Below are 18914 nucleotides of genomic sequence, written 5' to 3'. Positions count from 1 at the left end.
TGGCTTTATCAGTGTGTTCTACGGCAAAAAACCCAAAACACCTGCAGTCCCTTGACAAAATCCTAATGTTTTCCAATTTTAAGAGTGAAGATTAAAGTAGAATATTCCTCTCTTTAAAGGTATTCAGAAGCATTGAAACAAAAAAAACAAATACAGAGACTTTAAACACAAAAATAACAAATTTTTAAAACCCCACATCTGGCTGATTCAGGGAATGAGCATTACAACTTATCTAAATTTATTTACTTTAAATTTGTAAGCTATTATATGATCACCATTATTATTAAATTAGACCAGGTTTAGTTTCGTGTAGACTGTCAAGAGGCAGAAGTGAAATAAGAATTCATACTGCATAGCAATATATTCTGTATAACTCCATTCATTGTACCAGTGACATACAGGCAAATAGCTGCAGGTTGAGTTTCCACCAGTCTACCACACTGCTATCTATCTCAGAAAGTTTCTTCCATTTTTTTCCAGCTCATAAGAGGAAAATTTATTTCTTTATGAAGGAAAAAAAAAATTAAAAAGCAAGAGCAGCAAAAGCTGAGGATTATCCGTTGCTATAATAAAACAATGTTTTAGTCCAACAGTGTAAACTCAGTGCTTGGAAGAAAAAAATTATCTGGTAAGGAAAGCAGTCTGAATAATTGTACCCTGCATTGCCCTGTTGCTATAGAAACTTATTTCACTGTAGCAGTTAATTGCTAATCAATTTATAATTTTTCATTACAAAGCTCAATAGAAGTCAAATGGGACACTGTCACATCTGTCCAGCAAGTCTGAATCATGTCTCTTCTGGCTACTGTTGGATTTTGCAAGTCCTACAGGAATGCTGGACATTTTTGATACAGAGTTTTTATCAATAATTCCATCATGTTGCAGCATGTTAAGAAAATATTCCTAGAACAAAGCCCTAATTACTTTAGTACTAAAAATAAGATGGAGCTGGCTCTTATCCTAAGAGCACCAGAACAGTCCCACAGAAGTTATGTGAATAAAATACTGCACAAATGTTTAAACTGTGCTCCAAAACCAGGATGAGGCCCAGTGGATTATGCTTTTTGTGGTCATATACAGTAACAGACAGATGAAATAACATATTTGCTCTAACTATTGTCCTGCAGCTGTTAATTTGCAATGCATCTTCCTTCTGGGGCTGAAGACATTTCATTACAATCCAGCCCAGTAAGATGAAAAGTGTTGCAAACCAAACACAGCTACTAGCAAACAAGTATCAAATCCAAATCCCTAAAACAAATATAGTGAACTCTGATTTCCCACAATCCCATGTGTACAAGTTCTAGGATATCACCCAGTCTGAAAAGCAGAATCCTCCTTCAGAATTTTTAGAACAAAAGGCAATACGTTCCAAATTCAGGCAGCGCTTTCTCAATAAAAATATTTCTTTTAAAGTAAGCAAAGTATTAAGATATTTTAAGTAATAATAAGTGTTGGCAGTTTCACTGGTATAGATATTATGTGAAAAAACCCACAACCTTTTGCCTGCCATTAATAATCTTCTATAAAATTGCCATCAAAGGGCTAAAAGTATTCCACATACCAAATGGTCACACAACAGTGTCTCTTTTCCTCAGGGTGATTTCTGTCTCAAGTGTGGGAGGCAGTGATCAGACTGTCTATTGTCACCATGCTGCCCACCGAGTGCCCACACGCAGCCGTTCTGCTGAAGGTCCTCCCAGGAGACTCTGAGGACACCCAGCACAGCCCAGCTACTGAATCATCCCACCCACTGATATGGGCAGACTGATAGCAGGCACACCAGGGATCTCTGCTGTCAAAAATAATCACACCTTGAACCACCACTGATGTTCACACGCTGTCCGAATCTAAACTCTCCTTTGTATCAATCTGCACTGCAAGTGCCACAGCTGCAAGATACCTACTAACCAGGGGAGACAGAAATGAAGAAAAGGTTCCCACATGAGTGAAGAGAAAGCACAGCAAAAGCTGCTCCTTGGCTCCTAAGACTGGGCTTCTCCAGGCCCTGATCCCACCAGCATTCCCCTCTGACTCCCTCTTATGTACACACAACGCTTCCATCAGTCTAGGACTGACAAACACAATACACACATTAACCAGATCAACGCCAGCCCAACATGTTTTTGCAGAAGGTGTGAGGTGAGTTGACCCTGGCTGGATGTCAACACCCACCAAAATGTCCTATCAGTCCCCTCCCCAACTGGACAGAGGAGAAAACAATATAGTGAAAAGTTCACGAGCTAAGGACTGGAAAAGATCACTCACCTATTATTGTCATGGGCAAAACAGACTTGACCTGGGGAAATTAACTGCATTTATCACTACGAAAATCAGAGCAGGATAATGAGAAGTAAAACAAAACTTAAAACTACCTTCTCCCCACTCCTCCCCTCTTCCTAGCTCCACCTCCTCCCCAGGAGCACAGGGACACAGGGAATGGGGGCTGCAGCCAGTTCATCACAGGGTGTGTCCCTCCCACAGGACAGAGTTCTCCAGGAACCCTTCCTGTCTGAGTCCCTCAGGCACAGCCTGCTCCAGCAGAGTCCCAAGTCCTACCTGCTCCACATGGGCTCCTCCCTCCATGGGTCCACAGTCCCTGCCAGGAACCTGCTGCAGCCTGGGCCTCCTGCAGCTTCACAGCCCTGCTCTGATGTGGGTCTGCTAGGGGCTCAGGGGATCCCTGCATCCCTGAGGGCCTCCATGGGCTGCAGGAGCACAGCCTGTCCCTCCATGGTTCTGACAGGGCAATCAGCTCTGACCCCTGGAGCACCTCCTGCCCTCCCTCTGCAGTGACCTTGGTGTCTGCAGAGCAGATCCTCTCACATGTTCTCGCCCTGCTCCTCTCTGGCTGCAGATACATCTGCACAATAACTTTTCTCTCCTTAAATATATTACCACAGAGGTGTTACTGCCATTCCTGATGGGCTCAGCCCTGGCCAGCAGCAGGGCCATCCTGGGCTTCTCACAGCAGCTTCCAACAGAAGCCCCCCAGAGCCTGGCCAAGCCAGGACAAGGTGTTCCCTGTTGTTCACAGGGAACAGAGACCTCAGAGGGCAGCACACAGAGCACTGAGCATCTGCCACTGGACTGCTGCAGGAGCTCACTGCTAACCAGTACTCTGTCACTAAAAATGAGAGGTGTGGATCACCTTGAGCATCACTAAAGGCATCTTAACCTGGGCATTTGTTTGAGTTCTTTAGAACAGTTGTTTGCCCCATCTTTCTGATTTAGAAGTGCTAACATGTGCCCACGCTTAACTATCCCAGTTCCATCTAGAGAATTTACAGAGGCAGCATTTTGGCTAAAACACAGAACTACACTTGAACAGTCACTTCACTGGCACAGAAGCTGTTCTGCCAACACTCTTAGGTCAGAAACATCACCTGGAACAGCATCTCAGAACTCTGAAGGTGTCAGCAAACAGCTCGTGACACAGACAGAAGTTATTCTGTACGAGGGACCACAGTTCAGTGCTGAAGGCAGGAGAGGCCACCCCTGTGTTAAACTGATGTGAATGGAAATGGACAGCTGCCTTCAGAGGGGAGGGAGCACCAGCTCACACTGAAGTCACAGCAAGGCATTTCCTGAAGTCACCTGCTGAGATATACAGCTCATGCTGTATATTATTAAATAGCAATAACCCTCTAGTCAATACAAGCATCTCACTTTTACAAGCTGCATCCTGTGTTTCTGAAATTCTTCTTTGGGAAAAAACCTCCTGGATCAATATATCCCACTGATCAGGTACATTTAAAAAAATATTATTTAGTTATTTATGGACAGTAAATAATAATACAAACTGACTCAAAATGACAATGCAAAATGGGCTGCAAAACAGGTAAGAAATACAGCATTTGGCAGTAGATGATATCAAATTTCAAAAGTGGTATTGCCTAATCATGCAGCTATTCCTGCCCTCATAAATTGCTATTTTAAAGACAGACCCTCTTGACACCTTAAGTGCAAACAGGTAGGTAGCTATTGAAGGTCTCTGGCCCACTCTTACTAAAAAGGTTGAAGAAAAGCAACCTTTAGAAATACTTTCATTTAAAAATGAAGTCTGAAAATGAAATCAAACTGTTTGCTATTCTGTAGGAAAGGCAAAAGTTTGAAGAAAAATGCACACTAAGCCTTCACCTATGGCTTCACAATACAGTATTAAGCTGATGGTAAGAAATAATATTTTCCATTCAAACCACCAAAATATGCAAATCCAAACATCTAGACTATAATTTAAATCTTAATAATGTGATGTAAAAAACAAATAATTGCAAAATTATTTTTCTGTATTACTGACAGTTACCAATAGAAAACCAGAAAAATCAAGACAACAAAAGTAAGTCTTTACAATTGGTGCCAAAATTTCATTTCAATGATAACTTCAAGCATGAATCACATGCTCTGATACCTACCTCAAATATCAAGAAAACCTGCACATAACCTTTCTAGAAGTCTTAAAAGAACCATACCAAAAAACCTTTAGAAATAAGCTGCCACAGTTAAAATAGGATGAGACTACAACTTTTAGAATTCTGTATTTGCTATGGTTACATTTGTAAGTCAGGAAAAGGAGACATTTATGTTACTGAGACTCACACTTGTCCCTGTCACTGCAGCCCTGGGCAGGCCAAAGTGTCCTTAAGGCATTGTTCAAATTATTTCTTTCACCACACTTGTGGGTTTTAACACACAGTTCAATGTATCTTGGTATCCATTCTCTCTCCTGTTGTCACTGCTCCCCCTTTCTTTAGCTGAAAGGGAGAATTAAAACCATAAACTTGAATCCTCTCCAACTTTCACATCATATCATTTCCCTGAAAAAAAAAAAATCTAAAACTTCTGCTAAATATTTTTTTAATTACTAGGAAACTGGGGACAATGACATTTGTTCACAACATGCAATGTTTTCTTCCTACACCAGCATGCTCCTAAGCTGTATTTCTTGCTCAGACTAGTACTTTGTCTGACACAGCACAATCTCTAGTAGTACAAAAATTACACACTATTAAACCAACAACTTCTTAATCCAGTCACCTTCCAATCCCACATGGAGTTAAAAAGTAGTAATAAGAAATTATAAATATTTTTTTTACCATTACAGCCACACATAAACATTACTATTAACTTATAAAATAAAGAACAAATATATCTGGTAAACCAAAACTGAGATCAATTTGCAGACAGTATCTATCAGAGATCTATCATTCCATTATGAACAGCTGGACTGAACAGTGCACAAGAAATCCCAATGCAAGTTCCAGCACTGCCCCTGGGAAGGTTTCAATTGCAGCAGCTGCTGGTCCTGCCCACAAGGAGCAGGGGGCTGCAGCCAGGGCACCCCCAGCTGCTCACAGGAGCCAAACAGGCAACAGCAGCTGCTCCCAGTTAGAAGGGCAAGAATGGGTGGGAGGTGGATGTAAAAAATGAGCTGTCTATTCACTTGGGCCTGCAAGTGGAGTCAGTAAGGAAGAAAAAATACTCTGCTTCCCAGGACACAACCACATATTAATACTTATATAGCACATTTAATGCTACTGTTTCTTTTCCTTATGCCTTCTAAGAGGACAGATAATTGAAATATTAGGCATTATTTTGCATTAAATGGCACTACTTTCAAATAATAATTTGTCCAAGTGTGTCAACTCATAGTCATGACAACTGGATAGGAAGTGGCCTTTTGGTACACATCCTTCACAAGAAAGTAATTCAGATGGGTCCCTTTAGCCAGAAAGCTGCAATAATACTTCAAACTAGGGCATTAAATTTGATTCTAGAATGTCAAACAAGACAATTATGGCTGGCAATCCTCTCAGAGGTGGGCCTAGGCAGCCTTTAATTAGAGTTTGAGGCACCTTCAATGTACATTTGAACTATTAACAGTTAACTATTTAAGTGTTTTGCAGACTCACAGATGTATAATGCAAACTCCTTGTAATTTAAGCACATAGCACAACACTTTTATAAATATTCTGACAAAGCTGCCCCATAAAACTTTCCACAGGCACAGAAGCATTTGTTACAAATGACCCCTCTTTGCATCTGTGAAGCATTATGACTAAAATTTTGTCAATTTGCAAAGAATAAGTGCCACAATTATTGGCTTTATGCTAAATTAATTTCCCCAACTGAATTCAACTAAGTGCAGTATTACCACAAATGCACTTCAATACAAAACAAAAACCTCCAAAATTGTAACTGCTGTGGCAAAAAAAACCCCAACCAAAGACACACAGAGAAACTCCCTGCCTATAAAGTACTGCATGCCAAGGGGGGCTGTGGGCAGCCCAGGCCAGCACTCACAGCCCAATGAACCCTTCCCTCAGAGAGCAATCCTTCAGCCAGCACAGGGCAAGAGCCCACTCAACTCAAACACTGATATGGGCTCCAAGCACAGACTAGGACAAGAAAAAGCACTACAGACTAATATCACTTCCTACATAAAAATCATCTTGCAAGCTCTGTCAACCATAGATATTTCATCTTCCTCCAGAGCAAGAAACATTTAACAGTGTAACTTGTCATTTTAAAGCAGATTTTTAGGCTTTTTATCTCACTCTAGCCAGTCCTAGTTGCTCTGTAGAAGCCTCATAACAAAATTAAACAATGAAAGCTACCTACACATCTGTAATCTGCATTAACTCTTCACCATTTCCTTCAGCAGTGTTGTTGGAAAAAAAGGCATTACTAAAAATTGTACCCTTCAGGAAAGATTACAGGAGTGCTTTGTAACATGTCTGTCAGTCCCTAGCACAGCTAGAATTAGGAACAGTACCTAGCTACATCACAGAACTCAAAGGGGTAAATAGATCCACCCATTAAACACCTGAAATAAATTTCCAAGAGCTCTCAAATACCTTCACAACCACAGATCAAGAGGTAAAGAATTGCTGATCTAGCCACAATACCTCCACGAGACTGCCCAGTCCCAATATAACAGCTATTATCCAACACAAAGACAAGGAAAGAACTCAGCAGGAAATAAAGGGATTTCTTGAAAAAAGAAATCTACAACACCCTTTTAAGAGGGGCAGAACAGAGTCACATCCAACACACCTGAGAAATGTGAAACATCAGCAGCAAATCCAACAGATGGATTTTAAGTTCTATGAGAGATTTTCATTAATAGATGAGAGTACAAATCAAATTTGTGAGTAACATCAAGACTGGAAGGATTTGTTGCATTATGCAGCACAGAACTGGAAATAAAACCACTCTAATAATCTTAATAGAACAAAATCCAATGAAAATGCTACATGGCATTTATAAACATCCACAAAAACCAAGGCATGGATAAAAATGGAGAAAAGCAGCAATATGATAAGAAACAATCCAAGTGAGTCATCACTATAAGGAGGATTCAAAAATGTCAACACTATTCAATATGTTAGCAAGAATATTAGAAGACAGACAGCCAGCAACAATTCTCCCTTGCTCTGTACTGAAGTCACAGTGCAAGCACTGGGTCTAGGTCTAGTTTAAGTACCACTAATAAAAGACAACAGAAGCCAACACAGGAGAACAATTAAACATTTGGAAGTCTGAGAAGAATGGTTTAAAGAGCAGGATTTATTTACCTTAGCAAAACTGAGTGGACAAATTAACAAGTTTTTAAATATGCAAAGGCAAAGGCAATATAGTCAACTGTCCTCAATGTCCACACTAAATAACTGCATTCAGCCTGGTTTCCTTTCTCTTTTTTCCCTGAAGGAGAAGTTCAGTCAGATATTGGAGGAAGAAGGAAGAGAACACCAAAATCGTTATTGAAGGAAACTGTGGAATTCTCATTACTGCAAGGGCAAGAACCAGTCACTAAGATGTGGATACACTTCCCTCTGCTACAGACCCAGTGTATCTTGCAATATCCTTACAAACCTCAGCACTTTTATAGCTCATAGATGCCTTTATAATCTGCATGGTTTTCAGAGGCCTGACACAGCTTAGTGATCAGTATAAGCATACAGTAATATAAATTCACATTCCCACCACATCTTGAGAAAATGTGATGGTTTTCTCCACACATCCCAGCTCCCAACCTAGAACTGCCTGACACTGCTCTTCTCAGAGCAATATATTAAGCACAGTGACAAATGTCACCCATTACCATTCTGTCACTGCAACAAGTACCCAGGTGAACAGTCTGGAGAATGAAAGTCACCAGCAAGGATAACACTCCTCAACTGCACAACAAATCAAGCCAGACACAAAAAAAGTAATTTTGAGAACTGCAAAGGAAGGAATCCTATACATCAGTCTTTTTACTGATAAGCAGGCACTACCAGTATGCCAACTGGCAATAAAAGAAGTGGAGATATGAGATGATTTTCATCCTAGTACAAATATAATTTCCAAGACACTTGCTCAAGTAAAGCTTAAAAAGACAGTCAACAAATTCTGCCCTCCGTGGCTCCAGCAACCTGTGCTCATCACCTGTGTATGTTTCTAATCCAACACTGCTGCAATACACTGTAATATTCCAAAGTTATTAAGAGACTGCTGCTTTAGGCAGCTGCAAGAAAAAAGTCAAACTAAAGACAAAACCTCTTCTTGCAAAGAGGTGATTTCAAAAAACGAAACCAACGTTAAGAAAGTCTGCCACACACTACCAAAGAGTATACAGCCAGAATTTAACTACAATGCAAAAGGTTTTCCTGTAATAAGCTAAACTATGCATTGAAATTTCATAACCTCTCAATATATTACGTAAAAATGAAGCCTGTGCACCGTGCAACACTTGCTAATGTGTGCCTGCACTGCAATGACAGCTGCAGATGAACCTGCCCAGAAACTTTTACAACATACAGAGAGTAACACATCACCACACACAACTTCTACAAGGAAAATGCAGAAGCTTTCTCTTAGGAAGGGAAAAGGACTTGATAGTTAATGTCAGCTTTCAGCAGGCTGGAAAGCTTTGCCTTGTCAGTCACTCCTAAGGCAAGGAAGATGATATAGCACTCTCTTTTTCCAGCCTAATGAATCAACTAATAAATCATTTTGCAAACCTAGCCACAAACCATATTTAAGTGCTTCAAGACTGTCTTATAAACAAAAATCAAGTAACAGCCCTCACTCCTGGTTAGGGGCTGTAGGAAAAAGCAACCCACCAAGAGCATCAGAGCATCATAATTTGAATAATTTTTGAATTGTTACATTATAATCTCACACCATGAAGAGGGAAATGCCTAAAATAACAGGAAAAGCTTCTGTTAACACCTCTAAGTCTCTTAATGAAGTCAACAATCCCTCAGGAACAGATCATTCCAGAAGTGACTTAAGGCTGAAGCAGAGGCTTTACCTCCAAGGCAGTGGATGCCAGCAGACAGTGCAGCCACTGAAGGGGGCTGAGCCCCTCCAGCCTTGCCTTGCTGTCACTGTACTCATCAACCCCAAGGTGACACCGTTCAAGTCCCCAAACCGAGAGGAAATCTGCCCAGAACAACTGCAAGTACTTTTTGCTGCTGGTTTAGCCAGCTGAACTGGCTGGACCAGGGGCTGAGCACTACCAGAGACAGGGGATGGAGCACACTGCCAGCAGGATCCCACACTGCCAGCAGGATCCCACACTGCCAGCAGGATCCCACACTGCCAGCAGGATCCCACACTGCCAGCAGGATCCCACACTGCCAGCAGGATCCCACACTGCCAGCAGGATCCCACACTGCCAGCAGGATCCCACACTGCCAGTCCATCCCTTACAGCTCCCACACATCAGGGGAGCTCATGGGAATTTGCCCCTTCTGGTTAATGGGAGATCACTGCACACATCTCACCTGAAAGCCAGAGTGAAGGAGGACTGAAAGGGAAAGTCCAGTGGCACTCGGTGCAGTTAAGAACAATTACACACTTATCTAAGTAAACCAACCACAGCTCCTTCTGTCACAGTTTAACTTCTTACTAAACTACAGCTCCGTGTGTTTTTTTTTTTTTTTTTAGTGGATCCAAATCAGAACACAAGAGCTTTCTGGAAGTCTGCATTGCTTTACAAACACAAAGACAGCTGCAACGCTTCATTAAAAAAATCAGGGATTTTTTTAATAATGTTTTTAAATTTTTAATAAAATAGTAAAAACTCAGCTTCCTTCTTAAAGAGGTATAGAATGAAGCTGGAAAAAAACTTTTTGCTTTGAAAAGTCTCTAGAGACAGCTTCAAATGCTGTCCAAAACTTTTGTCTCTCTACCAAACGCTGAGGATTGTCCATTTGTACTCCAATCTCCACACCACTGTCCTGGATGCCAGATCTAACTTCTCCACCAGGTGCCTTGGAAGGATCAAGGTTACCTGGAAACATTTTTCTTTATGTAAGTTAAATCTCCTAAGGCAACACACACATCAGCAGTTCATGTAAAAAGGTGACTTACAAACCAGATATAGCAGACACAAAGCATTTAGGATTTAAAGGAAACTAAAGGAAGAAAGATTAGCATTATTGATGTCAAGAAATATCTTCCAAGTGGTATCTTTGCCTCAATATTAGGTTATTTATTCTTAAGTGGCATTCATGGCTTAAGTGTTGCTCTTCCTTAATGTGTACTGATCTGCAAAGGATTACTGATGCAAGAATTATCTCAGTACCTAACAGACATGGTCACTTAAAATACAGTCCTGGTGGTTCTTTCACTCATTTTAGGAAAAATATAGCATTTTCCCATCAAGAAAAGAAGTCTTAAAAAAAAAGTGAAAAAAAAGAAAAAATAAAAAGACAAAATCACAGTGCCCTGATATATTTACACAGCACATCTTCATTAAATTCAACTCAATACTCCAATATGACTTAGCCAGAATGAAAATCATAATCTTCAAGTAATCAGGGAAAATTTTAAGGGATATATAAATAATTATGAACTAACAGCTAAAACTGAAGTTATCAGCACCTGCATTATGCCAAGGAGCACAAGTAGGTTGGTCTTAGATCAAATCCCTCTCCCCATCCTGCTCCCAGGAACAGGAAGGGACACAGAATGTGACAGTCTGCCCGGTTTAAGGCAGAATTCCATCCTGTCCATTCAGGTAACAACAGCTCTCTCCCCTTTATGACAGCTACAAGACAGAACTTTTGATTCTGAAAAGTTCACATGATCAGTTGACAGGCTGGCAGCCTGTTCCTGTTTCACTTTTGTACACAGACAAAACAGTTACTTCCAACTGAAGTTCCAAAGTAAATTATAAAACAGCAAGTACTGCAGATTTAAGCCAGACCATCTTCCCATTTAATTTAAAGTTTTCCTTAGACTGAGTCAATCTATTGCAGCTCTTCCTTTAGGTTCACTTAACTAAAGTATTATACATATAGAATATGCAGTATTATCTTACACAGTTAATACTGTAAAAGGTCATGGAGATTAATTCTGTCCTAACAATGTGTATGTTTTACTCTATTTAGAGAAAAAAGTGTTTCACATTCACACTGTCACAGGTATAAATGCCTCCTGAGTTCACAAACTCAAATTTCTCAGCTACTGCATATCATACCAGTAGCTTTTAGCATCTAAAACAATATCCAAACACCAGCTCAAGAAGTCTTTTGTAATTTGATATAATTATTCCACTCCTTACTGTCAACGAAGTTCCAGCCTTTAGATTTTTATTTCTCAGAAGTGTGGCAAGAGCTGACTAAGAGAACTTGCAAGAATCACATGTGCCATTACTAAACTCCATAAAGGCCTGCTCTGTGAGCTGAGGGAGAGAACTCTGCATGGAAAAAACAAACATAGCAAGACCCAAACACAGCAACGATTTAGGATATAGATTTTCAGAGATACTGCTCCTCAGGATACCTTGTAAAGACAGCAAGTGGTTGTGAGCAGGGAATACTGCCTGATACTAAATACTCCTTGTGTGCCTAAAAAAGCCATTGTCCAAGCACTATTTGAAACATACCTAGATTATCAAAATTCATTAAGGAGTGAAACTAAATACACACAGACACACTTCCACATATAATTATAGAAGACATATCAGATCTGTTAGGTCACAGTCAACAAACAAGCACGTAGACTTTAAACTCCTGCTGTGCCGACATTTTACAGAAAGCAGGAGTGCTGGGGGCACTACCCAGGACACAGCAGCTCCAGGCATAATCCCCTGCTCATCCACGAGCCTCCTGCACAGCCTCCTGCGAGTCTCGAGCTCCCTGTGCCCCCATCCCATGCTGAACGCTGGGCTAAGAGCAGGAAGATTTCAAGGTACTCACACGATGGCACGCTGAGACGCGAGCATGTAAAATAACAAACGCCCACTATGTGAAACAAAACAGAAAGCTGACATTCATTATATCTGTGTTTACATCTATGAGGACTGACATGTGTTCACCTAGCACGGCAAATTCCCGATTGTTCTCTGAATCCCATAAAATCAAGGGGTTGTTCAGAAATATGGTGACCTGAGAGATCAAAAGCATGCACTGTCCTGCATCCAATAATGACAAGCAAGGAGTCTCTCTCTCAAGTACATCAATCTTTCCTCCCTGCAAAAGCAACTTTCTCTCTGTCAATTATCTGATATTTAAGACTCATCTCACTGCACCCGCTCCCATTTAGAAACAATTCTAAAACCAACCCACACTTCTAAGTCATAACAAAGGCCTAAAGCTGCACGGAATGCTTCAGCCATGCAACCAAAGCTCGGAAGATCCTGGAAGCAGGGATTTGACACCACCATAATCACAACAGGCATTAGCGTGTCCAGCAAATTCTGACCTGAAGCAGCAGGTGAAGGAGGCCGAGGGAGGGAAAGCCAACCAGCCCTCGTTCCGCACCAGGAGGGCCCAAGCGATCCCTGCACAGGGCCCACACACACAGACAGAGCTCTCGCCGGTGACACCGTATCTGGAGCAGCCCCGAGCACCGGCCCGGCGCCGATGCCCTCACACCGCCCTCGCCCCAGGCCCGCTGTGCCCCTCGCCGGGCGCTCCCCGGTTAACCGGGAGCTCGGCGGGAGCCGAGGAGCCGCCGGCCCCGCGGCCGGGGGAGGGGGCACGGCGAGGGAGGGGCGGCCCGGCCTCGCTCCCCCGCCCCCGGCGCGGCCCCGGGGCTCCCGCACCCCGGCGGGCGGGCGGCGCGGAGCCCCCAGAGTCCCCGCCCCATCCCGGCGGGGGAGCCCCGGTACCTTGCGGACCCCCTTGTAGATGTAGAAGTAGAGCTCCCGGCCCACATTGAAGCAGAGCCGGTCCCCGTTGCCGCTCTGGTCGTTGACGTTGACGAAGGAGACGCGGACGGGGTTGGAGCCCTGCGAGTTGAAGGGCACGCGGTTAGGCCGGCTGTACTCCGAGTGGCTCAGCAGCTTGTACAGCCCCTCCCGGGTGGTGAACTGAGTCTTAATCTCGTTCATCTCCTTCCCACCTCCCTCCGCCGCCATCTTGGAAAGGAGCGCTCATCCTGCCCCAGTGCCCGGATGTGCCGACACTGCGCAGCCGCCGGCGCGCGCGCGGCCCCTGCGCGCGGGGGCGACACGAGGAGGCGGGGCCGGCGGGGCCTGTTTACCGCGCGACTGCGCGCGCGCCGGGCCCGCGCGCCCGGGGGGCGGGAAAGGGGGCGTGGCTCGGGGCGGGGGCGGGGCCCGGGGCGGGAGGCGCGGCTGTGCCTGAGGGGCCCGGCCGGGGACACCGCGCTCGGCATCGCGGCCCCGGAGAGCAGCACTGCCGCCTGAGCCCTTCTGGGTGTCTGCACTGAGCGGGACTCCACTCCCTCTCTGGGCAGCCTGTCCCAGTGCACGGTCACTGCACAGTAAAGAAGTTCCTCCTCATGTTCGTGTGCAAGTTCTGTACATCAGTTTCTGCCCGTGGCACAGCGAGGAGGGTCTGGCTCCATCCTCTGACACCCCTCCTTTAGATATTTATACACATTGGTGAGGTCTCCTCCCCGTCAGCTTTTCTCAAGGCGGGACAGGCCCAGCTCCTCCGCCTTTCCTCGCAGGAGAGATGCTCCAGTCCTTTAATCATTTAATCATTTTTGTAGCTCTCCACTGGAGCCAGCCCAGGAGCTCCACATCTCCCTTGTGCTGCAGAGCCCAGAACCGGACCCAGCGCTGCAGGTGTGGCCTCACAGGGTCACCCAGCATGGTGGCTCCAGGGACAGCTACTCTGGAGATGGGAGAGAGGGGGAGGAGGGGTCATGAGCAGGGGCCTTGTGCACCCACCGGGCCCTGCCGCCCTGGGATGTGGGCATCAGTGCCAGCACAGCGTGGGGTGGGGTGATCCCCGCTGCTGGAAGTGCCTCAGCCAGGAGGTGTCCATGTGCAGCGCTGGTTTTGGGGCAATGGCTCCCAGGTGAGAGCCCCCACTCACCGCACCACAGCCCTGGGCATCTCCACTGGCTTGTTTGCCCACAGGGGAATTGCCAGTGCCTGGAGCCTGGTGAGATTCCTGCTGTGGCAGTCTGTCAGTGTAGGGACAGCAAATCCAGGTGTGACACTTTGACTTCATGCCAAGCTCAGGTGCCCTGATGGAGATGGTGCCTCCAGCCCTGCACCAGTCTCCAACCTGCTGCAGGCAGAGCCAAGCCTGGGAGTTGGCCTGAGGTGTGAACCTGAAAAACTGGTTATCAAATCACTCACCCCATTGTTCTGATCATCCTGCAGCCATGCAGCCAGCTGTGTTGCATGGGGAACCAGATCAATATCAGATGGAGGTGGCACAGGGCTGGGAAGGATTGCATTCACTGGGCAGGGAGGCAGGATTGTTTCTTCTGACAGCAGTTTCAGCTTTAAGAGTTTGTCTGATTACAGCCTCATGACTGACTCAAACTGATCTAAGACTGATCTCCAGCTGGAAAAAAATATTTTGGCCTCTCCTCTACAGGTATTTCCATTTCTTGCCTTGCATCAGTTCTAGTAATCATGCAACCAAAGGGTGAGTCAGATCCACCTGAAAATTAACACACACACAGAAATTACAAGTTCTCAGGAAAGCAAAGTGCTGATCAGCAGCCAGGCTGATTCAACTCACCACAGAACTGCTGGAGCCAAAATAAGGAAGGAGTTGGGAATGTGGGACTAGGGGAAGATAAGCAGCACAGAATTAGAACATCTTCAGTTAACAATAAAAAAACACACTTTCAAAACACAGTTTCCTGCTGTAGCTGTGTGGCTCTAATGTGACTGCTACCAAAGGCATTGTCCTGCTCTCTTCTTTCTGGACTATGACTGTCTGCTGCTACTCCTTCCTGTAGCAGCCACAGTGCTCTCCTGACCTCATGAGGAGCCATTTCTGAAAGGTAAATGGATGGACAATTCAACACCTTGAACATGTGAAACGAATATGGTTAAACAAAAAACACTGACTCCTTAAGGGAATGGGCAGCAGGACCTTCCTGCTTTCCATTACATCAGCTCAGCTGAAGAAGTCCCCTCAGCCTTCCAGACTGCAGGGGGTTAAAGGGATTTAGTTTCAAGTCAATTTAGTTCAAAGAGATTTTGTTTGTAGCTGAATACTGTCTTGCTGCTGACCATCAAAATATTAGTCAAAAATAGCTGAGAGACCCAAAACAGCCAAGGATCTCCAGAACAGAGTATGTATCTGAGTGAATACTGAACAAGTACAGATGATTAGACTTCTAAAAGGCCAAGTATTGAAGACTTGCTTGAAATTCTTAAGATAAAGCCAATCAATAATGACCAATGGATCTTGTCAGCTTATCAGTCAGTCCTGCCAGATGGTATTGATGACCTCCTAAAAGCACATAAAGCAGGTAAGCAGCCCTGCATTTTTTTAATCATGTTAAGAGTGATTGTTTCATAAAGAAATTTCATTAATGGACTTGCAGAGAGTATTTTCTTTCACCAAAGAAGAGCAGGAACAGCAAGGATCTCTAAATAGTAATATTCAAAACAGATAAGGCTGTAACAACAACAACAAAATAAAAAAAAAAAAAAAGTGTTGCTCCAAGCAGGCATACTCAGTATGTCTTATTCATTACCCACTGACAAGACAGGATAGATCACTCTGAAGAAGAAAGCAGGCAACCTTGGTAGAGGGCCTGTGTGGAATGCAAATCACACTGAAGCCACAGCAGGCCATCTGTCACTGATGGAATGAGTGTGATCCAAAGAATAAACAAAGTTAACAAGTACCTGGTTATCAGCAGTACATGATGGTGCAGAAAGTCAAAGAATTGATGTAGTGTTTAACATTTACAAGAAACATCAATAAAAGCTGCTGAGAGATTCCACGGAGAATCCAAGACAAATATTCATTTGAAAAACACAGCTGCAAGTCACAAGAACACTATTGTACAACCCCATCAACAATGCTCATCAAATACTAGGAGAAAAAGAGATTACAGAGGTAAGTCTTATGGAAAAAATTCCCTGCACCACTTGAAAATTCTTCTGTTTCAAGCTAACCAAGGATGATAATTCTGAAACGATCCCATGAGGACACCCCAAATGAGTTGTTCTGTATGCACCACACAACCAATAAACTGCAGTCAGTCACAATCACTGCTGTATTGTGCCTTTACCTTTTGCAAATTATTTTGGCAAATTGGAAAACAGACATGAGCAAAATTCACTAACAGTAATAAAATAGTGTGGTCCTTTGAGATTGTTTTTTCCAGGGCATAAATTGGTCCTGAAACTTTTCAGAATGTAATATTAATAGTGCTTTTACTGGACATGAAGAACCTGCAAGAACAGTTATGAACAAAACTTTCCTGTGTTTGAGTTTGAATGCTGTCTGTTACTTCCCTAAAAGTGCAGCAACTGGTATTAGCTTTTAGCAGCTTTCCTGAGACAAAAAAAAAAAAAAAAAAAAGAGGAGGGTGACTACTCCCATACTGCATCAGGCAAACTGTCTATTCCAGCAAGCACTGCCTGCAGTTTATACTGCAGAAATCAGGAGACCATCTCTGCACTGTCTGTCAGCTATAGCAGGTCTGTCAAGTCTTTCTGGGACTTCTGATGCCCAAAACAATTTAGGCATTTAATGTGACTGGATTAAGAGTCAAGAGAGTCAAAAGCTCTGCAATGTGTCAAATTTTAACAACTTTTGAATGTGTGTGAGCTACTAACAGGTACAGAGACATGTAAGGAACACATCTGAACTAGGCAAAAGTTTGTGCTGGTGGGAGGATGGCAAGAAAGTTCCATTTAATATGGAGAGAAGAAAAAGGAAATGTATTTTCAAGTACTTACATGGTCTTTAAAGTACATTTAACTTGCTTTCATCATGAGAAGTTATTGTTTCTGGCATAGTTTCATAGCTGCTTATTTGCATTAGGAATCTCTTCTTAACCACTGCATACATTTAACATTAAATATGTGAGGTAATGCATTATGTATTGCAAAGTGAAAGGGTGTTACAAGGAAATTTCTGCGCTCCTAGAACACATTTCATGTTGTTTATACTTGTATCCTTCCACAGAGGAGCAAGAGCATGTGAAACATTTTGTTTTCACAGTGTGCGGGTTAATTACTGAGAAACAAATGGATACTCTTAAAAACAGGCATTTGGATTGAAGGAAGCAAGGTAAAATGAGTGTGCTTTGTAGCCGGGATAGGATGATGGGTGAACTCTGTTGCTGTCTTTGGAAAACTTCATTCTGCTGTTTGCAATCAGGTCTCTGTGAGTTGTCTCCTGAAAAGAGTGCCTTGCCTCCACAGCCAGGAGTGCTGTTCTTGTCAACAACAGTTATTATCTTGGGACTGTAGTTGTGCTGGAAATTATGTTCTCTGAAGATAAGACTGAGATATTGAATTTAATTTAAATTCTACGGAAAGCCAGAGAGATTGGTTTGATATACCTACAAATAACTTGTGTTTCCAAGCTGTGCTGCAGCATTATGTACTTCTCAAAACTCCCTAAATAGGGAAGACATATTGTCCATATAAACAGTACTGCTGTAATCAGCTGAGGAACGACAACCTGTGAATAAATAAGGTCTGATTGTTGGTGAGCAGCAGCAGCTCAGTTTCTCACAAAACTGGAATTTCTAGACAGTGTTGCAGTGTGAGAATGCAGTGCCATTGAGACAGCCAAGGACACTCCTAAAGTGCAGTCGGCAATAGACACTTGAATGTTTGTAATTCAAGAAACAATAGATTCAGCAAATACGTGCTTCAAAATTATTTTCTCTTTCATCAGAACTGGCTGTTTCACTCAGCTGGTTTTCACTGGGAAGCTTGTGGTTATTGAGTTACAATAATGCATGGTTGGTTATTGATGAGTCTTGCAGGTCAGCCAAGCAACCTGCAACAGTGAGTTAACAATCATCCATGCAAGAAAAGTGGCTGCCAGTGTGTGATTTAGGAGTCCCTAAGCAGAACAAGAAATAAGGAAAGCTGAGAAAGGTGTCCTTGGAAAGGACTGACTTTAACAGTCAAGGAAAGGGAAGCATTACCAGCATAAAAAAAAAAAAAAAAAAAAAAAAAAAAAGTATCTTCATTTAAAGGTGACCAGATTCAGGAGCCTCTGAACATTTTGCTCATATGTGCATGTATATCTTAAGTTTATGTCAGGTTCTTCAGTCTCCCCCAGGTCACCTACCTAGCTGATGGTGAGATGTTTCTCTGTTGCTTTGGTGAATTACACAAAGAGGAACTGAAAACTTGTGAGCACATTCTTCATTCCTTTATCACCATTCTCACATCTCAGAGGTTGCAGAGAGCTTCAGAAAAAGCATGGCTATCTGCTTTCTGTCCAGTCATAGGAGGAGATTATCTATCAGTGTCACAAGCATAATTTCATTTCCATGGCTGGAATCACTGTCTCAAAATTGTTTTAGATGAAGCATTGAAGCTTTAGATAAATGATCATCTAATGGGAATTTTTATGAGTTTTCCCATAAGCTCACTGAAGCATGGGAGCTCTGCATACTGCACAGCACTGGCTGTTCATTCAGTGCTGGTTGAATCATTGAACATTTAAAGAAAGGAGAGTTTATTTCCCTGAATTATGTGCTGGCTCCATTCTGGTCAT

General features: G+C 43.1%; 1 protein-coding gene across 4 annotated transcripts in view; it reads right to left on the bottom strand.

Annotated features, from left to right (window-relative positions):
* Positions 1-13381, bottom strand: part of WDR20 (WD repeat domain 20) — a 48126-nt gene extending 34745 nt beyond the window's left edge. For 3 of the 4 annotated variants that reach the window (XM_058026878.1, XM_058026880.1, XM_058026879.1), the window contains exon 1: positions 13109-13375. In XM_058026878.1, the coding sequence (XP_057882861.1) occupies positions 13109-13357 (249 nt within the window). In that variant the 5' untranslated portion in view covers positions 13358-13375. Of the gene's footprint in view, positions 1-13108 lie in introns of all 4 variants that reach the window. The other variant, XM_058026877.1, reaches the window with a different exon arrangement.
* Positions 13382-18914: the final 5533 nt, after the last annotated feature.

The sequence above is a fragment of the Melospiza georgiana genome, chromosome 6 (assembly GCF_028018845.1).
Source record: "Melospiza georgiana isolate bMelGeo1 chromosome 6, bMelGeo1.pri, whole genome shotgun sequence".
In the NCBI taxonomy this organism is placed as follows: domain Eukaryota; kingdom Metazoa; phylum Chordata; class Aves; order Passeriformes; family Passerellidae; genus Melospiza; species Melospiza georgiana.
Note: the sequence above shows the minus strand (reverse complement) of the source record. Positions and strands in the feature narration are given on the sequence as shown.